General features: G+C 36.9%; 1 protein-coding gene across 1 annotated transcript in view; it reads left to right on the top strand.

Annotated features, from left to right (window-relative positions):
• Positions 1-16,869, top strand: part of ABI3BP (ABI family member 3 binding protein) — a 128,513-nt gene that overhangs the window by 16,458 nt on the left and 95,186 nt on the right. Inside the window, exons 2-4 of the mRNA XM_072337308.1 lie at positions 4,155-4,334; positions 13,591-13,659; positions 15,203-15,335. Of these exons, the coding sequence (XP_072193409.1) occupies positions 4,155-4,334; positions 13,591-13,659; positions 15,203-15,335 (382 nt within the window). The remainder of the gene's footprint in view (positions 1-4,154; positions 4,335-13,590; positions 13,660-15,202; positions 15,336-16,869) is intronic.

Genomic DNA, 16,869 nt, shown 5'->3' with positions numbered 1-16,869 from the left:
AGAGTGGTTGGTTTCCTTATGATATAGTAGTTTTCACTGGGCTGTCTCAAAATCATTTCCTCTTTTAGGTGAAGCATCCTTTCACCTAGAGTTCTCTCTAACAGTGAAATGCCTCTGAAGTTTGATACAGTTAATATTGTGCTTTTACTTCTGTTATGCTGTTTGCTGTTTTTCATACTGCTATGGGCCACCACTAGAATTTTGTTGAAAAGAATACTTGCGGATCAGTATGGAATTTTTCTTGGTGGGCCTTGAGGGAAAGACTGTATTTCAGATGTAGCTGAGGATCTCAGGATCTTCCATTTAGTGATGGCCTAAAGTTGAATTACTCTACAAATTCAAATAGTTAACATCAGAGTTGCAATATTGCATGCCAAAACCAGACACAACAGAATATAAGTCAGAAAATTGCGACCTTGCTTTGCTCTGTGCCTGACAGTGTTCTTTTCTGTTTGCAAGATGTTTCTAAAATCTCTTTGTGTTGGAATTTAAGGGAATCTGGTTTATCATTCTACTCTTTTACCAGGGAGACAAGGGGAGGGGAAAGAAGAAAGATATTCCAGAATCATGATGCATCAGAGGTATTTTCTCAAAATCAAATTCATTCATACCGCAGTATGATTGTTTACCTGAGTGGTGGCCAAGATGGAGATTAAATTACTCAAAATAAGAATACTTCTGTTACTTGTTTAAAGTACCTTAAAATCAACACAAATGAAACCTGTTCTGCTAATGTGATCCCAAGAGTAATCTCCATTCACCTAGCTGTTGCCTTCAAGCCAGCTATGCCTGTGCTTCTCTGTGCTCTCTTCTGGCTACATAGGCCTCTCTGTGTATCTCTCTCAGCTATTCTTGGATCACAAGTGACTAAATGGGCATTCCTCACAGAAGGTTTCTTCATGGTCTTCTGCGTTTATATTCTTAGAGCATGATTCTAAGTAGACTGTACACAGGTAGGCACAAAAATGAAGAGCTGGAACAAGGTAAGGGTTTCTGGAAAGATACTAGAGGACTAAGCTGTCAGCAGGCATGAAGGCTGGTTTGCTTCTTGGCAGGTTCCCTGGTCCAATCCAATGACTAAGTCTCTCACTGACCTTCTTAGGGTCATTTAGTATGAGTTGACTAATATTCAGGTAGCAATAAAAATTAGGATTTTCAAGATTTCTTCCAACTTGGGCTGTTAAATGAGTCTGTAAATTGGGATTCAAGATCAGTAAGATGGAATGCAAGAAGTTGCTTCAAACTAAGAGTTGGTTTTTTTGCTTTTCCTCCTTGTTTATTTTGATCTGTAAAGTAACTTTATACTGTGCATCATTAAGGAGGAAGAGGAAGAAAGGAGGAAGATATCATGTAGAAGTTGTTTGTATAGTAACATACAAGTTGCCATGGATTTCCTCTGAAATGTTCAGTTTGTAGTTCTGTACTGTTTTGACATCTGATAGCAAGACTTTTCAGCATTGGCTGTGGTTGCATTTCCATCTGAGCACATCCAAGAACTAGTCAGCCTATGGCAGCTACCAGAGTTTGTTGAAGAGAATGTAGTATAGTCACCTGAAGTGCAGTACTTGTGTAATTGGGCTGAGGCCAGTGGGATGAAGTTCAACAAGACGAAGTGCTGGGTCCTGTGCTTTGTCCACAAAACCCCAGGCAACATACAGGCTTGGGGCAGAGAGGCTGGAAGACTATGTAGAAGAAATGGGTCTGGATGTATTGGTCCACCCTAAGCCGAACTTTTGCCAGCAGTGTGTCCACATGGCTAACAAAAGTACAGTGGCATCTTGGCTTGTATCAGAAGTAGTGCAACCAACTAGGAGCAAGGAAGGGATAATTCCTCTGTACTCAGCTCTGGTGAGGCCACACCTTTAGTACTCTGTTCAGTTTTGGGCTCCTCACTACAAGAAAAGCCACTGAAGACCTAGAGCATGTCCAGAGAAGGATGACTAAACTGGTGAGGGGTCTGGGGCACAGGTCTTATGAGGGGCGGCTAAGGTAGCTGAGATTGTTTAGTCTTGAAGAGAGGAGGCTCAGGGGAGACCTTATCACTCTCTATGACTACCTCAGGGGTAGTGAGCTGGGGTTCAGCCTCTTCTCTCATATTACTACTGATAGGACTAGAAGGAATGGCCTCAAGTTGTGCCTTGGGAAATTCAGGTTGGCTGTTAGGAAATACTACTCTGAAAGAGTGGTCAGGGGCTGGAATGGTCTGCCAAGGGGCAAGGTGGAGTCACCAAACCTGGAGGTGCTTAAGGAACATTTAGGTGTTGTACTGAGGGACCTGGTTTAGTGAGAACTATTGGTGGTAGGTGGACAATTGGACTGGATGACCTTGTAGGTTTTTTTCAACTTTGTTGATTATATGATTCTATGATCACCATATGAAGGCACTGGAGACATGCAACTTTGGATAGCAACAACATTCCAAACAGCAGAAACCACGAAGGAACACCAACAGACTTCCAAGTCATCTACATGGCATCAAAGTTTAGGATTATTGCCTCTGATTGGTAACAAATTACATTTATTAAAATTAAGTATTCACCTAACTTCCATTTTATAGTATCTTACCGCAGAGAGGGAAGCATATATGAAAGGATAGTCTTTGTTAAACATTTGTGTCTAAAAAGGAAGGAAGGCTCATAGTGTTTCATTCAAACATGAGATATATAGACTTCTGTATTAAAAATTTTAATAAGAAAAGAAAAAAGGATTATTTAAAAAATTAGCTGACGATCTATTTTCGTTTTAAGTATACAATAGTTTTTTAAAACATCCTCAATTGGAAGAGACCCACAAAGACCACCAAGCCCAGCTCTTGGCTCCACACAGGACCCTATGTCTGAGAGCATGCTGATAATATTTTTTATAACAAAATTGCTGATAATATTTTTATATACTTGCAGTGTGATGATAAAAGAATTTGTTTCCCAGATGAGGAAGGAACCACCACCCTTTTCCGCAGGATGGTGCCTTACCACTGATAATGGCAGAGAGTTGAGGTGTCTCAAACTACTGTCATTTCCTGGGATATGGCAAAGTAGCCTCTGAAGAATTGGGATGGCTTCCTGGCTTTTTTTTCCTGAGTGCATTTACTTGATCACTCTTCAGATAAAGGGTATAATTGATGACAAATGTTTTCCATCAGTTTTGCTTGTATCCTTTGTATAAAGGAAAGGGGCATGAAGAGACTGGTTTAGGTCTTTTCAGCCAGCTTGCAGACAACTTCAGGTACTCATCGCTACTACTAAATCATTTCAAAAACTGGGGACTGTGGCCTCTCAGTGACTCCAGTCGTACTCTCCAGATGAAGGGTAGTGGAGTGATTCCTGAGAACCAGTATGTATTTGTCTGAAGAAATGTTGACTATCAGTCTGCATTTACCTCTGGAAAGAAGAGAGAAAGGAGGAGGGATATGTCAGAAGAGAGAAAGAAGTTAGTGCTCTACCCTCTTGTGTAATGACAAGTCAAACATCTCTCATTGTTTTTCTTCAAATTTTAGCTCCTGAAGTAAAATGACTTTATGAAAATTTCATAAACATTCAAAACATTCAGTGCTTTAAAATGTTTCTTGGAAATTATGATTGATGTATTTGTGTTTTTCTGTGTGATCTAGTTTACTTCCAACTAGAAAATTACATTTCCTTCTGAACACAACTGAAAATAAATAACTGCTGTAGCGTTTTTATTCAGTTACCACTCATCCTCTAATTTTGCAGTATGTCTTAATGCTATAGCATTCTTACAATTTAATGTTTCATTTTATTTTATTTTGATAACAAAAGAGAATGATCTCCTGACTTGCCATTTTGTTATGTCTGGATCCTAAAGTATTGCTATAACTCCTCTATTTGAAGGAAAAGATTTTTCTCGTTACTTCACATACTCTTCTACTATTACAGCTGTAGAAGAAACTGCTAATAATATTACTAAATTAATGAGGGGGAAAAAGTAGACATGTTGGAAGCCACAATTTAATATAACAGCTTGCTTTCTGAAATACACTGAGTTGCCGTGAGACTCCGCCTTCAAACAATTGTTTGGTTGCTTGCACCTAACAAACTGAATGGTCTTATGTTGCTATAATGTCATATTCTGTTACTAAATACATATTTACAAGAGAGTACATTTTGTTCTTCTCCTTTTTTTTCTTTCTGTAGTGAAAAGACAGAGTCTGAAAGTTCAGATCAATGCAACAGATGACACTGTTTGCATGAGGTATCTTCGACCAAGCCAAAACACCAAACTTCAAGGTTTTGTCCTGGGTTATGGAAGCAGCTTCTTCTCTAATCAGTACATTCCTTTACCTTCAGAAGGAAACACCTACATAAATGAACTTGGTAAAGTATTATTCCTTTCCATGCTACTGTTGTCATGGTGTGGATAGAGACAAATGAAATTATGAATCTTTGGGTTTCTTAATTTGTGTTTTTATTGGAGTACTACTTTGGCTTTTTTTGTGTGTGTTTAAGGTTACACTGGGAAGAATTTCAGGTAACAGTGTACCTTTAAGCAGAATAAATAAGTTCTTGCTTGGAAGAGCTTGTTATTGATACTTGAGGGTTTTCGCTTGTGAGAATTTTTAATGCTAAATAAATGTATTCTATTGGCTGCATTAGAGATGATACAAGACAGTTTGCCTAAATCTGCAGTTACCTATGTGGAAGATGTTTATGTTTTTATCATAGCAAAAAAGCAGCAATAAAACAATTTTACATATTGTGTGATTGATTCCCTTTGCAGGAAATGTTTATATCAAAATGATGCATTTGCTTGTAGGGGCATGTTCTAGTTGTACACGTTGCAAAATGACCTGTACTTTCTGTGTTGGAAGTTACAAATAGAACTCCATAAGTTGTTGTATGGAAGAGTTGAAAATACATTGGAAATTTTGTATCTTGCTGATTGGGATAGGACAGAAAGAGTAAGTTAGGCTGTCTTTTTAACTCTGGATTGTCAGTATTGATAGAATAGGAAAACAGGAAAACTGAGACAGTTACAATTGTCTTAAAAATTACAAAACATAGATTTATTAGAATTTTACATTATAAAAAAATCTAATGTCTGAGAATTTTCCTATTGCTTTCTTTAATCTTCCCTAGTCTGGAATGAATTCAGGGTCTTGTATTACCCTCATCATTGCTAAAGATGTTGAACAAGACTCTAAAGATGAGAAAATCCATTATATGTACCCCCTCTATTGAAACTAAAACATTTTCCTTAGCATATCCTGACAGAGAAAGGCACAAGTGATGAGTAATACTCTCTTAATTATTTTAAAGGAGAAAATAATAATAATAATAAAAATGCAATTCACTCATGCTAATAAAAATTGTCAGTAAGTTTTCTAGTTGCACTAAACCTGATTGTAAGTTCTAAATGTCTCATAACTAAAAATGCACTCTGCAATGTTAGTACTGCTTTACGTACTAACATTTCCAACTTGAAGAAAATGTCATCTTTGAAAGGAAAGGTATAAAAGGTGCTAGCAGTAAAGGGTATATATTTTAAGTTGAAAACATTTGATTAAAGCAATTAACAGTATATTTGTTAAAAGTATTGCTTTTAGTTACAAGTTTTAGTGTTATATTATGTGCTTAGTATATTTATTCATGGGAATTTGGAAGCAGAGAACACAACGTATTTCCCATTGCATTAATCCAAAACACAACACTAAACAGCAGCATTGGCTGTGCTACTGTATGAATATAGAACTGGAGCTAAAAGAAGAAACATTTGTTGTGCTTTGGCTCTGTTTTAGAGTGACATGCAACAGAGTTAAAGAGAAGGCATTGGTGACTGCTAGCACCTCCCATAATTTCAGGGACCTGGTGCTGAATTTATTTCAGGATGGTTCTTAGTTTTAGGAACTATGGATAGGTTTAATTCTGTCACTCAGACACTCCCTTATATGGATATTGGAAACATCAAGATATTGTAGGGGGGCAGTGTTAATATTCTCAAGACACTTTCCAAAGGTGCAAGAACTACTAGGCCATATTGTTGAAACATCTTTGGTGACTTCTTGAACTTCTGGCACATCTCAAGTGATGAAATTGGCCTGGTATTCTATCCTCATATTAAAGCAAGGGGTTTTTGTCATTATTTGTTTTGATTGGTTGTTGATGTTTGTTTCTTTTTTAAATTTAGCCCCACAGATATTTTCTGTTCTACATTTTAGATATTCTAGCCAGTCAAGTGGCACTGTGCACTCTGCAAAGTGTATGTTCCAAACATTTTTCCTCACAGCAAAATGAGTTAGGCTTATTGAAAGGTGTTTGCATTCAGGCCAACAACTCTTTCAATCCTCTCATGCTACAGCTTATCCCACTTTTACAGAAAACAGATGGAATGTACATGCTGCACTGAAAAGTGGTTGGTTGCAGCTCATTGTGAACAGTATGGAAGCAGTGAATTCCAAAGGTGAAAAGATGTTAAGGTTTGGTTCTCACCAGTTTTAGTAGTTCATGGAAAGAGAAGACCTTTCCCAATAGCTTTAGAGACTGAAGCTAACCACAACTTTAAACTGGTTTAGTTGCTGAAATATAAAGATTAGAATTGGATATTCAAGGGCATTTGGTGGTAACTGGAAGGTCTGTTTTCCCAGCAGGATAGGGAGCGTTCCTTTAGAATACCATTTTGTGAGAACATGACTAGATCCGGGAAAATGGATTTCCTCTATCTAGAGAAGTGCATCTTGACTTGATAGTATTAAGATTGTCAAGGGACATGGTTTAATGGAGAAATATTGGTAGTAGGTGGATGTTTGACCAAGTAATCTTGGAGATCCTTTCCAACCTCGGTTGATTCTGTTAACATTAAACACAAAGTCATTAAGATTTAATAATTTCTGAAATCACAGATGTATGCTTATATATTTTGAAAGAAATAAATGAGAATATGATCTTTCTTAGAATTTACTTCCAGGAAAATTGTATGGCTTTGTAGAAAGTGTGACATCCATTCCCAGTTCATCTACTAAAATATTCAGCTCCTCCCTAGAGTGGTTCTTCTGTTAAAATAGTTTTGTTTTTTTTTTCTTTCCTTTTACATGGAATCATAGAATCATTACGGTTGCAAAAGACCTCCAAGATCATCTAGTCTGACCATTCACCTACCACCAGTGTTGCCCTCTAGTCATTTTCCTTAGCACCACATCTACTTTCTTGAACACTTTGAGGGATGGTAGCTCACTCACTTCCCTGAGCAACCCATTCCAACAACTGACCTCTCTTTCAGATAAGTTTTTCCTAAAATCCAACCTGAACCTCCTCGAGTGCAACTTGAGGCCACTGTCTCCAGTTCTGTCACTAGTTAAGTGGGAAAAGAGGCTGATTTACACCTTGTCACAACCTCCCTTCAAGGAGTCACAGAGAACAATAAGATTTCCCCTGAGCCTCTTCTCCAGACTGAACAATCCCAGTTCCCACAGCTCCCATAAGATCTGTGCTCCAAGACCCAGCCTTGTTGCCCTTCTCTAAACAGCCTCCATGTCCTCAGTGTCTTTCTTGTAGTGAGGGATCCAAAACTGAACACAGTATTCAAGAGGGACAATTGGTCGATTGCATCCTGCTGGCTATACTACTTCTGATATGTGCCAGGATGCCATTGGCCTTGTTGGCCACATTGACACACTGCTGGCTCATGTTTAGCCAAGCATCAACTAACATCCCCACGTCCATTTTCTGTGCAGAGTCTTACAACCACTCTGCCACAAGACTGTAGTGTTGCCAAAATGCAGTACCTGAACTTGGATTCATTGAACTTCATCCCATTAAACTTCACACTAAATAACTGAGCCAGCAATTGTGTAATATTATCCATGAATCAGGAACTGCCTGCAGATAGCATGTAGAAGAGTTCTATTGGGTTTCCTGGACTTTAATGAACTCCTGCTGGCATTAAACTCTTGAGCAGCTTTATGTATTGCTAGACAGCTCAGTCTGAATTAACATGAAATGTAAATGATAATGATGAGGTAGCATTAAAGTTTAGTATGAAGAAGAATCAGCATGCAAGATGTGTTTTCTTCGGTGCTGATGGTACTTCACAAGCTGACATGATAGTAAGTGACATTATTGTTGGTCAAGGAAGTTAAACGGATGACGTCAAAAGATATCAGAATTTAAATTCAGGTAAACTAATCAGCAAAGTGAAAAGAACCCATCCAAGTATTCTGAGCTTTATTTAGACTTTCATCTAAATCTCTTCAGTCTTCACGACTCACAAAGAATGTTTCTTTGAGAATTTAGCGCAAGTTTAATCTAACTTGGTTAGGAAGATAATAAAGTCAGTCTCCCTGAATGTATTGTTACTGTTGGAGGATCCCAAAAACTTGGATAGAGACAAAGAAATATTTATTTCTAAGACCATTTTCTAAGAATGGACTACAATTAGCTTAAAAACTGAACAAAATGTTTTCAAAGAAGCAGATGAGAGTTGGAACATACTTTGTTTCACCTTTCCTTTACTTGAAGCAGACTGTATAGTGATGAGGAGAATGTGCTAGCAATTCTGCTTTGTAGCAAATGTAATAATTTATGCAAGAAATTTGCATGCAAAAAGGGAAGAATTCTAGTATCTCCTTGCACACATTTTAAAAAGTGTAATTCAGGGATGTGTGCTAGATCATTGCTTAGCTATGTGTGTCACATCTAGTAATATTAGAAAAAACAACCAAAAAAATCCAGATAACAGATTCTTACTGCTAGTGTCAGCTGCATCCAGTGGAGGTGAGCAGCTGCACCCTGAGTTGGACAAACATACTACTGATTCATTTGCAAAAGCTTCTTTATCCTCTTTCTTCTTTTTCTGTGCTTGTTGCACCACAGTACGCTTTGATGCTTTGATTTGTCTGCCATTCTCCTTTCCCTGTAATGTCCCATAGTCAAATTTTTGTAAGCCTTAATATCCTGTTATTGTGTTACATCCTGAAGTTAAATATATATATACACATATATTTATTTATTTATTTCCTGGTCTTCTGGTATATGAATTCTAAAGCTACACTGTAACATTTCATATTAAAATCTAATTTGCGTTTGTTAGTGAATTTATTCTTACATAGTGTTTTGCTTTCAACTACTTTTCTGTATGGTCTTAACCATGAGCTGTATGAAAAGTGTATGTTTGGAATCATGCATGCTTGGACATAAGCAGAATTAGGTAGCATTTTGCAATGCACGTTAACTGCCTGCTTTCTCTGGTTAGAAAGCAAAGCTCAGAGCATATAGAATTGTTATATTAGTTTATATTAGTGACATGTTTTCATTGTATTCCTCAAGGCTGGTTGTCTCTCTAGGCCATGCAGATGGGTAATAAATTTTATTTAATTGTTTTTTATCATGAATATCACAGAATCTTAGTTGAACAGTTGCTTTTTTTTTTTTTTTTTTTTTTTTTTGGTAATGTTGCCAAAGTACTGGTTTAATTCTATCAACTTAACAGTCTTTGGAATGTTTCTTCCATAGACACAATGGTAGGCATAGTGTGCGTGTTTGTCTTACAGGCTATCTGAATGAAAAAATACTGAGTCACTGGAGTTGTTCAGAGAAGTATTTCATTTACCTGGTGAATGGCTCATTGAGCTGTAGTAGCTGTGGTGCTTAAAAGTAATTAGATAGATTTAAGAATATGTATTGCATGTATATGAAGGTGTGTTCTGTATGTATTGAATGCCATAGATAGAATTCCTAGTGTTTAACAAATCCTGGTGCTTCTAGTCTGTAAGTTAGAGGTTATTTTTTTCACATGTACATGACTTTATGAGAGTAGCAGTTTGCTCCAAACTGGCACTGCTTTATTCAGCTGGGAGTATTTAAACTTGAAAGAGCAATACTGATGACATACTGGAGCCACCCAAATGAATTATCAAAACTAAAATAATAATAATAAAAAAAAGTTGGAGAATTATAACACTAAGAATTAAGCATGGATTTGTTGACTAGCAATCATCTGGCACATCTGGTCATTTTCCTACTGAAGACTTAAGCCTGTCAATATTTGGACTTTGATTTGCAGCTTCAAGGGGTTTGTACAGAAACGGTTGCATGCCAGCTGAAACAATCTGTTAACCACAGTGTTTGTCACTCCAACCTTAATAATGGGTGCTATACAGGTTCAAACAAACAGATCTGTAATATTCATCTTTTAGCATCAGCTCATCAAGAAGGCATTAAGCTGCAAGGAGCCTGGAAGATTTTGGTACTGAATTTGTAAACATATTTCAAACTGAACTTGTTGAAGTTCACAGAGTTCTGTAAAGAATTCAGAAGGCACCAAAGCTGGACTATACTGTGGTTGTGGTAGGACAGTCTGGTCAAGATTGGCAGTGTGTTCTGCGGTATTCAAAATGGTCTGACACCTGGTGTTATCATGTTGCAAGGAAAAGATTGTCTTATTCTCTGATCTGGCTACGGAAATTTGAGCCTTTTCAGGAAATATGGAAAGATTGTCCTTTTTCATTCCCCAGAGACAGTGCACATCACTATACCCGCTGAGAGCTGCATCTTGAATGTTTTCTTCAATAGAGAATTCACATCTTGTCACTCTGTGGAGTGCTTTTTTGACTCCGGCCATAGTATTGACACCACATCTCATCACTGCTAGTGTTGTGATCCAGGAACTTGTCACTTTCAGCTTTGTTTTGGTTCAGTAGGTCCTGACAAACTTGCATACAGTGTTTTTTCTGTTCCTGTTTTGAGAATTCCTGGGACACACATGGTGAAAGCTTTGCAATATTCCAAGGTTGCCACTGTCATTTGCAATGCATTGAAGCCAATATTCAGCTCTGTATACTGTTCCCTGGTCATAACCCATACATTCACGTGGATGAGCTGACTGAGACACTCTACATTTCATGGATATGGCAGCTGTACATGGCCATCCAGAGCTTGACTTGTCTTCACATCACTGTCGCCATTGCTGAAACACACCATCCACTGCCTCACTGTGCTCACATCCAGTGTTTGGTCTCCATCAACATTCAGTATCATGAATGTCATTGGGTACCATCAGCCTGGAGGGATTCAGTGACACACCTCTGCTTCATTTTCACTTTTACATCAGATGCCATTTTGACATCCTGTCCCTCTGCTGCTACCTGTCACACAGCAACAAAATGTAGGGGAATACTGGTGGAAGATTCACTCTCTACAGCCATACCACCAGCATCCACCTCTGATGTTGTAGGTATATGTAATAAACTAGGAGAGATTACTTTTGGACCGGTCCTCATAGTCATCACTTTGTGAGAATTATGATGTTCTCCCAAATAGTCATGAATGTGTCGCATGAGGAAATATTACCTCAAGCTTTGTTGGTTTTATTTTTAAACATTTTTTTAAAATTTATTTTAAGGTATAAGCTAACAAATATAATATTTAAGAATAGTTTGAAGTGTCACTTATTTCTAGTTCCAGGTCTTAGCACACTAAGTTTCTAAGTAATTGTATAGGTTCTAGCAGAATTGTATGCCTCTATAGATATTAAAACATGTTTATTTTTCTTTATTTGAAGGGATAATTGCACTTTAGGGTTACTCTCTCTCTTTGCTTTTTTTTTTTCCTTAAACACACTCTTTCATCCACACTGTTCTGAGCAGTTGCTTTCAATGCTTGTGTTATGTGTATTTGGGGTGCAATTGAAGCCCATTGAAAAAACAATAATTAAGGTATGCATGTAGCATGGGTATACAAGATATATGCATAGTATCAGTCAAGTTAGTTTTTGCCATGTATCTTCATGTCCTCCAGACTGCATCAGATGTCTCTCTAATGTGTCAGAGTTTGTGTAAAAGTTGGTTTACTTCATTTCATATGAAGTATTTCCAAAAGATTTCCAGTTCCACAACTGACGCCCAGATAGCAGTGACTGCATGCATCCTTTAGAGTGGCTGAAGTTCTGCTGTGCATTAGAGGAAACTTAGGTCATTCTGGTAAAATTGAATCCAAATATGAAAATTCTTATCTTTGGCAGGGTTTTGTGTCTTTTATGGCTATGTGATCTGTTCTGGTAGCTTTTTCGCAAGAAAGCAGACTAACATTTTGTGGGAAGTGATGCAAATAAATTTAATCTGGAGTAAAGATGGAGACAGCTTTTTCTGGTAAAGGTTTAAAAAATATTTGGCAGTGGTTTTTATGTTTGTTTGTTTGTTTCCTGTGAGACAAAGAACAGGTTTTAAAATTATAGTAAATATAAATTTCAGAAGGTATGGAGGATGTGATTTATCTCTGTTTTCTGATACAAACTTACTCAATAAGGAAATCATTTAACTATTGCTCCCCTCTTGCATGCAATATTATTTTTACCGTGATTACCCTAAGTTTTCAGTCAGACTTAGCCCTTTGTTAGTTCTGTACAAATTTAGTCTCTTGATCTTGCGTGTTATTAACAAATTTATGTTCATTGAGGGTATCCAAAACTATCCATGCATTTGACAGTTATATCTCACAGTAAGTCTTTGGTAAAATATTTATAAAACAGGACTAAGTCTGATGTGAATACTGCATGAAACTTGTCACACATTGTTGTTCCCTGCAACCAAACAGCCATGAAAATCTTGAATAATTTAATATTAGTCTAAGGGAGTATACTGTGCTAGATTGCTGATGTATTTTGCTTGCTCTTTTACAATAAGTCGTCTTTACTCATAAACTGCTTACAATAGTTAAATGAACATGTGCAATCAGAAACAATATATTAATTTTAAAAGAAGTTATTAATAGTAGGAAACATGATGTTAAATGGTTCTAAAAGCTTAAAAACAAAATACAATGGAGAATGCGTCAACAAAATGTTGACACTTTACTGACATCACAAGAATATTTGCCATTAGTTAATGATGGAGGCTATTTTGAAGGGGATTTTTTTGTAGCTAAGCACTACTAGAAAAGGTGTTTGACAATATCTGAATCACCAGCTTGAGAAAGATCTGCTGTGGCAGCATCAGCAGCCACTACAGAGATCTGGTTATACTGAAGTGATGGAAGCAGTAGAAAAATAGCTTTTCCCCACAAGTTATTGCATCCATATAGTGTGCAAGTATATTTAAGAATTAGGATGCAGTATCCTTGTAGAATTTCTCAGTTCTGATGGAATAATTTTAAGAGTGTTTTATGGATTTAATTACACCATTCACTAGGTCATCAAAATCCCACTGGTATGTTCCATCTTGGTTGCTCATGTGCTTGGCTTTTAGATAGGAAAGGCTGAAAGTAGTTTGCAGATGGCAACTGCTTGAGGATCTCTCAAGTTTTTCCTTTTCATTTGAGCTTTCCTTCTCCTTTGCTTTCCAAATAACATCCAGCTTGAAATGTTACATGTATGTCCTGCCAAGTTCACATATTTGTTAACTCTTGGTCAAAAAGAATGGCAAGATGTTTTATCCAGGGATGTCTGATGTGTTATTCTTCCTAATGACTAGAATATTTCTGAATGATTTTTGAGTAAACCTTGAAGAAAATGTGCCTAGAGACCCTTAAAATTGGAGAACATACCAAATCTTCATAGAATATTGAGGTTTTTCATAATAAATTATAGGTTAATCCCTTTCTCAAATAAATGTTAAATCTATACTAATTCTTTCTTCATTTACAGATGCAGAGCCACGGTATTTGGTTTCAGTGAGACCAGCACGTGTTTCAAATAACAAGAAATCTTGTTCAGGTATTTAAGCACTACTGCATCTCTTTCTAATTTTAGCAAGATAATATCCTGTTTTTACATGGTTTTCTCTGAAAAAGTGTCTGTAACTGTAGGTGACTTACTGAGATGTGTGAATGCTATATGTGGGAAACGTGAAGGTTGTACAGTCCTTGAAGACAGTTCTTGTAAAAAGGTTCTACAAACAAGAATTGAAATTTAGAGTATTACAGGAAAAAAAAAAAAATCAGTTAAGATGCTTAAATGCACCTCCATGCATTGGTTGAAAGTACAGATCAGAATTTCATTGAGTTTGTTAAGTGAAGATATACTAGGGATCAAAAGGCATGAAAAGAAATCTGTTTCAGTAGCTTTAACTTTTGGGGAACTTGTGGTCATGTGTATATTTTGAGGAGTTATAGATAAATTAGATATTTCACGTATGAAAAAATGATAGAAAGAATATATGAATTTCCTTTCATTCATCCTCTTTCATACAACTAAGGTTCTGATTGGGCTTGTAGCAGTCCATTAACATCAGGTCCAAAATACTTGCTCTAGATCATTTTTTCATTTCCAACTATTTGTTGGAAAATCTTACTTCTGAAAGTATTTAAAAGCTTCATGTAAATAAAGTTATTTTTCCACACGAGTGATAGTTGTGCTTCTTCAATCAGAGCAAATTTAATCTAAGTATCACCCAAAATATAAGCGTTTTGAATTTAGTATGTGGTTAAAAAACAAAAATGTCCTAGAAACAGACAGTAATTCAGAGCTGCCTACAATTCAAAACAACAAGAATTTTTGTTGATCTTATTTTACTCTTGATGGAAAGTGCTGTTGACAGTGTAAATTATCCATGGACGCATCTGTTGTGTTAGTAGGAACCCTGCCAAGATTTCTTTCTGTCACACCGAAAGAGGAACTTTCTAATAATCTTAGTTACATACATACTAATAATCTAAAAAATAAACATAAAAGTTTTCATAGTCTAAAAAATGAGACATAAAGAAAATCTGCATGTTAGAAAGTTTTGTAAATTAATCTTTCCTGACCACAAAATAATAGTAAGATGTGTTGTTTCTTTTTGATTTACCCTGAATCTACAAGTCTGGAAGTGAAAAATCCCAGTATCTTCCTAGGTCAAAATAGTAATAAAACCCCTCTTTCTGTTGCCTCTGCAGCTTGATTGTGTGTCCAGTACCTGTTTGTTTTAAGCGCTCTCCCAATTTCTGTTCCTCTTGATTTCTGGATGTATCCTCCCTGCCTTTCTGTGAACTTCATACTGAACTTTTTTTCTCTATTAATGCTCAGCTAACTTCAGAAAAGGAGCAGTCTCTTTCAGATATTTTGATTGCTTCAATAAGAAGCCAACAAAAAGACCAGAGACACTCTCCAACCCTATTTTTAGACAATATTTTAGAAATGCTGAGAGAGAACAGTTGACCCTTTCCCTTGAAATTCAGAAGTAGGTCTTCATGTATTTGACTAACCAACTGCAAAATCTTTCCCCTATGTCATGCAAGATAAACTGACTTATAATTGGAATTACATGTTTCTTACCTAGGTCGGAACAAGAATCAAAAGCCTCTGCAGCTGGTAGTTGGCACTCTCACACCAACTTCTGTGTTTCTCTCTTGGGGCATCCTAGTCAACCCTCAGCATGACTGGACAGCAACAAGTAACTGTGCTAGTGACAGGTAAAATAACAAAAAACAGCTTTTGCAGTGATAATGTTTTAATGTAATATTTCAACCTTGAAGCTGTGCAAGTTGTTAACCAGCGCAGCTGAAGAAAAATGACAGTGTAAATTAAAACACTGCATTAGTTCTGAGTGCGCAGTAAGTTTTCTTCTTTACTTAAGTTAGTGCTTAACAAGACTTTACCTGTTTTGATAGTAAATTTAGTCAGGTGCCTACATGTTGAAGTACAGATCTTACTGTTTCACCATAGATCTTTTATTGATCTTATAGCAGTGGTCTTGGCTCTACCTTTGTTTGTATTTGAATAATTTGGAAGAAACGTTGTTTAATGACAAGAAATATGTTCATTTAAAGTTGGCTAAACAGAAGTAAAATATGGCTTTTGTGCTTTAATAGGAGAGTGGCACCTTGTTTTAATACTATTTGATTTTTACTTTCTATGTTTTGTCTCATCACTTTACTGATATTTCTATTAGAGTACAGCTTTCATTAATCTTCTGTTTTAAGTAGAAGTTCTCTTATATTACAATATTTGTTTTGTTGACATTATTTAATGAACATGCAGTAGATGTGGAGCTCAGGAAGTCTTCCAAAGTGGGAGTGTTAAGAAAATCACAATGCTAGTTAGCTTCAAAGATGCTTACATTTTTGAAAACTTTTAGCAGTTGATAACATGTATTTGCAAGTACTGTTTGAAGGTGCTAATTTTAATGTTTTCTGTGTGATTTTAGTATTCTTTTTGTATTCTTCCTTTTATGACAAGAGCTTTTTGATCTTCATTTACCTCTTGTTAAGCTCCATACAACTCAGCAGTGTAAAATGCACGAACAAAAAAATTTGTGTACCACATTAAGAATGTATCTACATCTGTTTTGCAAGCACCAGCATCATCTTTATCTTTACAACAATCATGGAATCAAAGAATATCCTGAGTTGGAAAGGACACATCATCAAGTCAAAGTTCTGGCTCCATGCAGGACCACCCAAAATCCAAACCCAACATTTGAGAGTGTTATACAAACACTTCTTGAGTTCTGACAGGGTTGTGATATGGGGGTCAGGCTGAGTATATTTGAAGTATAGGGGCATTTGTGTGGGTGAAGTACACAGGAAATGGATTTTCCTGCTGCTCTAATCAGAAACCCGCTTCCATTCCCTCATCTCTTAGATCCCCTCCTTCTGCCTGGTGGCAGAGGGCAAGAGATCCTTTATTTGTAGTGGCTGGCTGACATATCCATATCAAGGATGGCAGAGCATGATTCTGCCAGTCTGTCTCCTCCTCCAATTCCCTGTTGCTCCTCAGATTAGTCACCTCCACCTGAAGCTCTGTCTTCTTTCAGGCTGAGCAGTTCTCCCACCTGGGCTCAGATGCCACAGGTGTGCTCACTGCTGCTAACAAAAAATTTGGGCATACCCTAAAGCCAGAGGCCTGGGTGACTACTTGTTCCCTTAGGAGAACTCTTTGGATAGCTATGTCAGTTCGTGTGGATGGAGAGGCTGAAGGGGACTCAGAAGTCATGGCTTCTTGCCT

This window comes from Excalfactoria chinensis, chromosome 1 (assembly GCF_039878825.1).
Source record: "Excalfactoria chinensis isolate bCotChi1 chromosome 1, bCotChi1.hap2, whole genome shotgun sequence".
NCBI classification, from domain to species: Eukaryota; Metazoa; Chordata; class Aves; order Galliformes; family Phasianidae; genus Excalfactoria; species Excalfactoria chinensis.
This window is presented reverse-complemented; position numbering and strand designations above follow the sequence as displayed.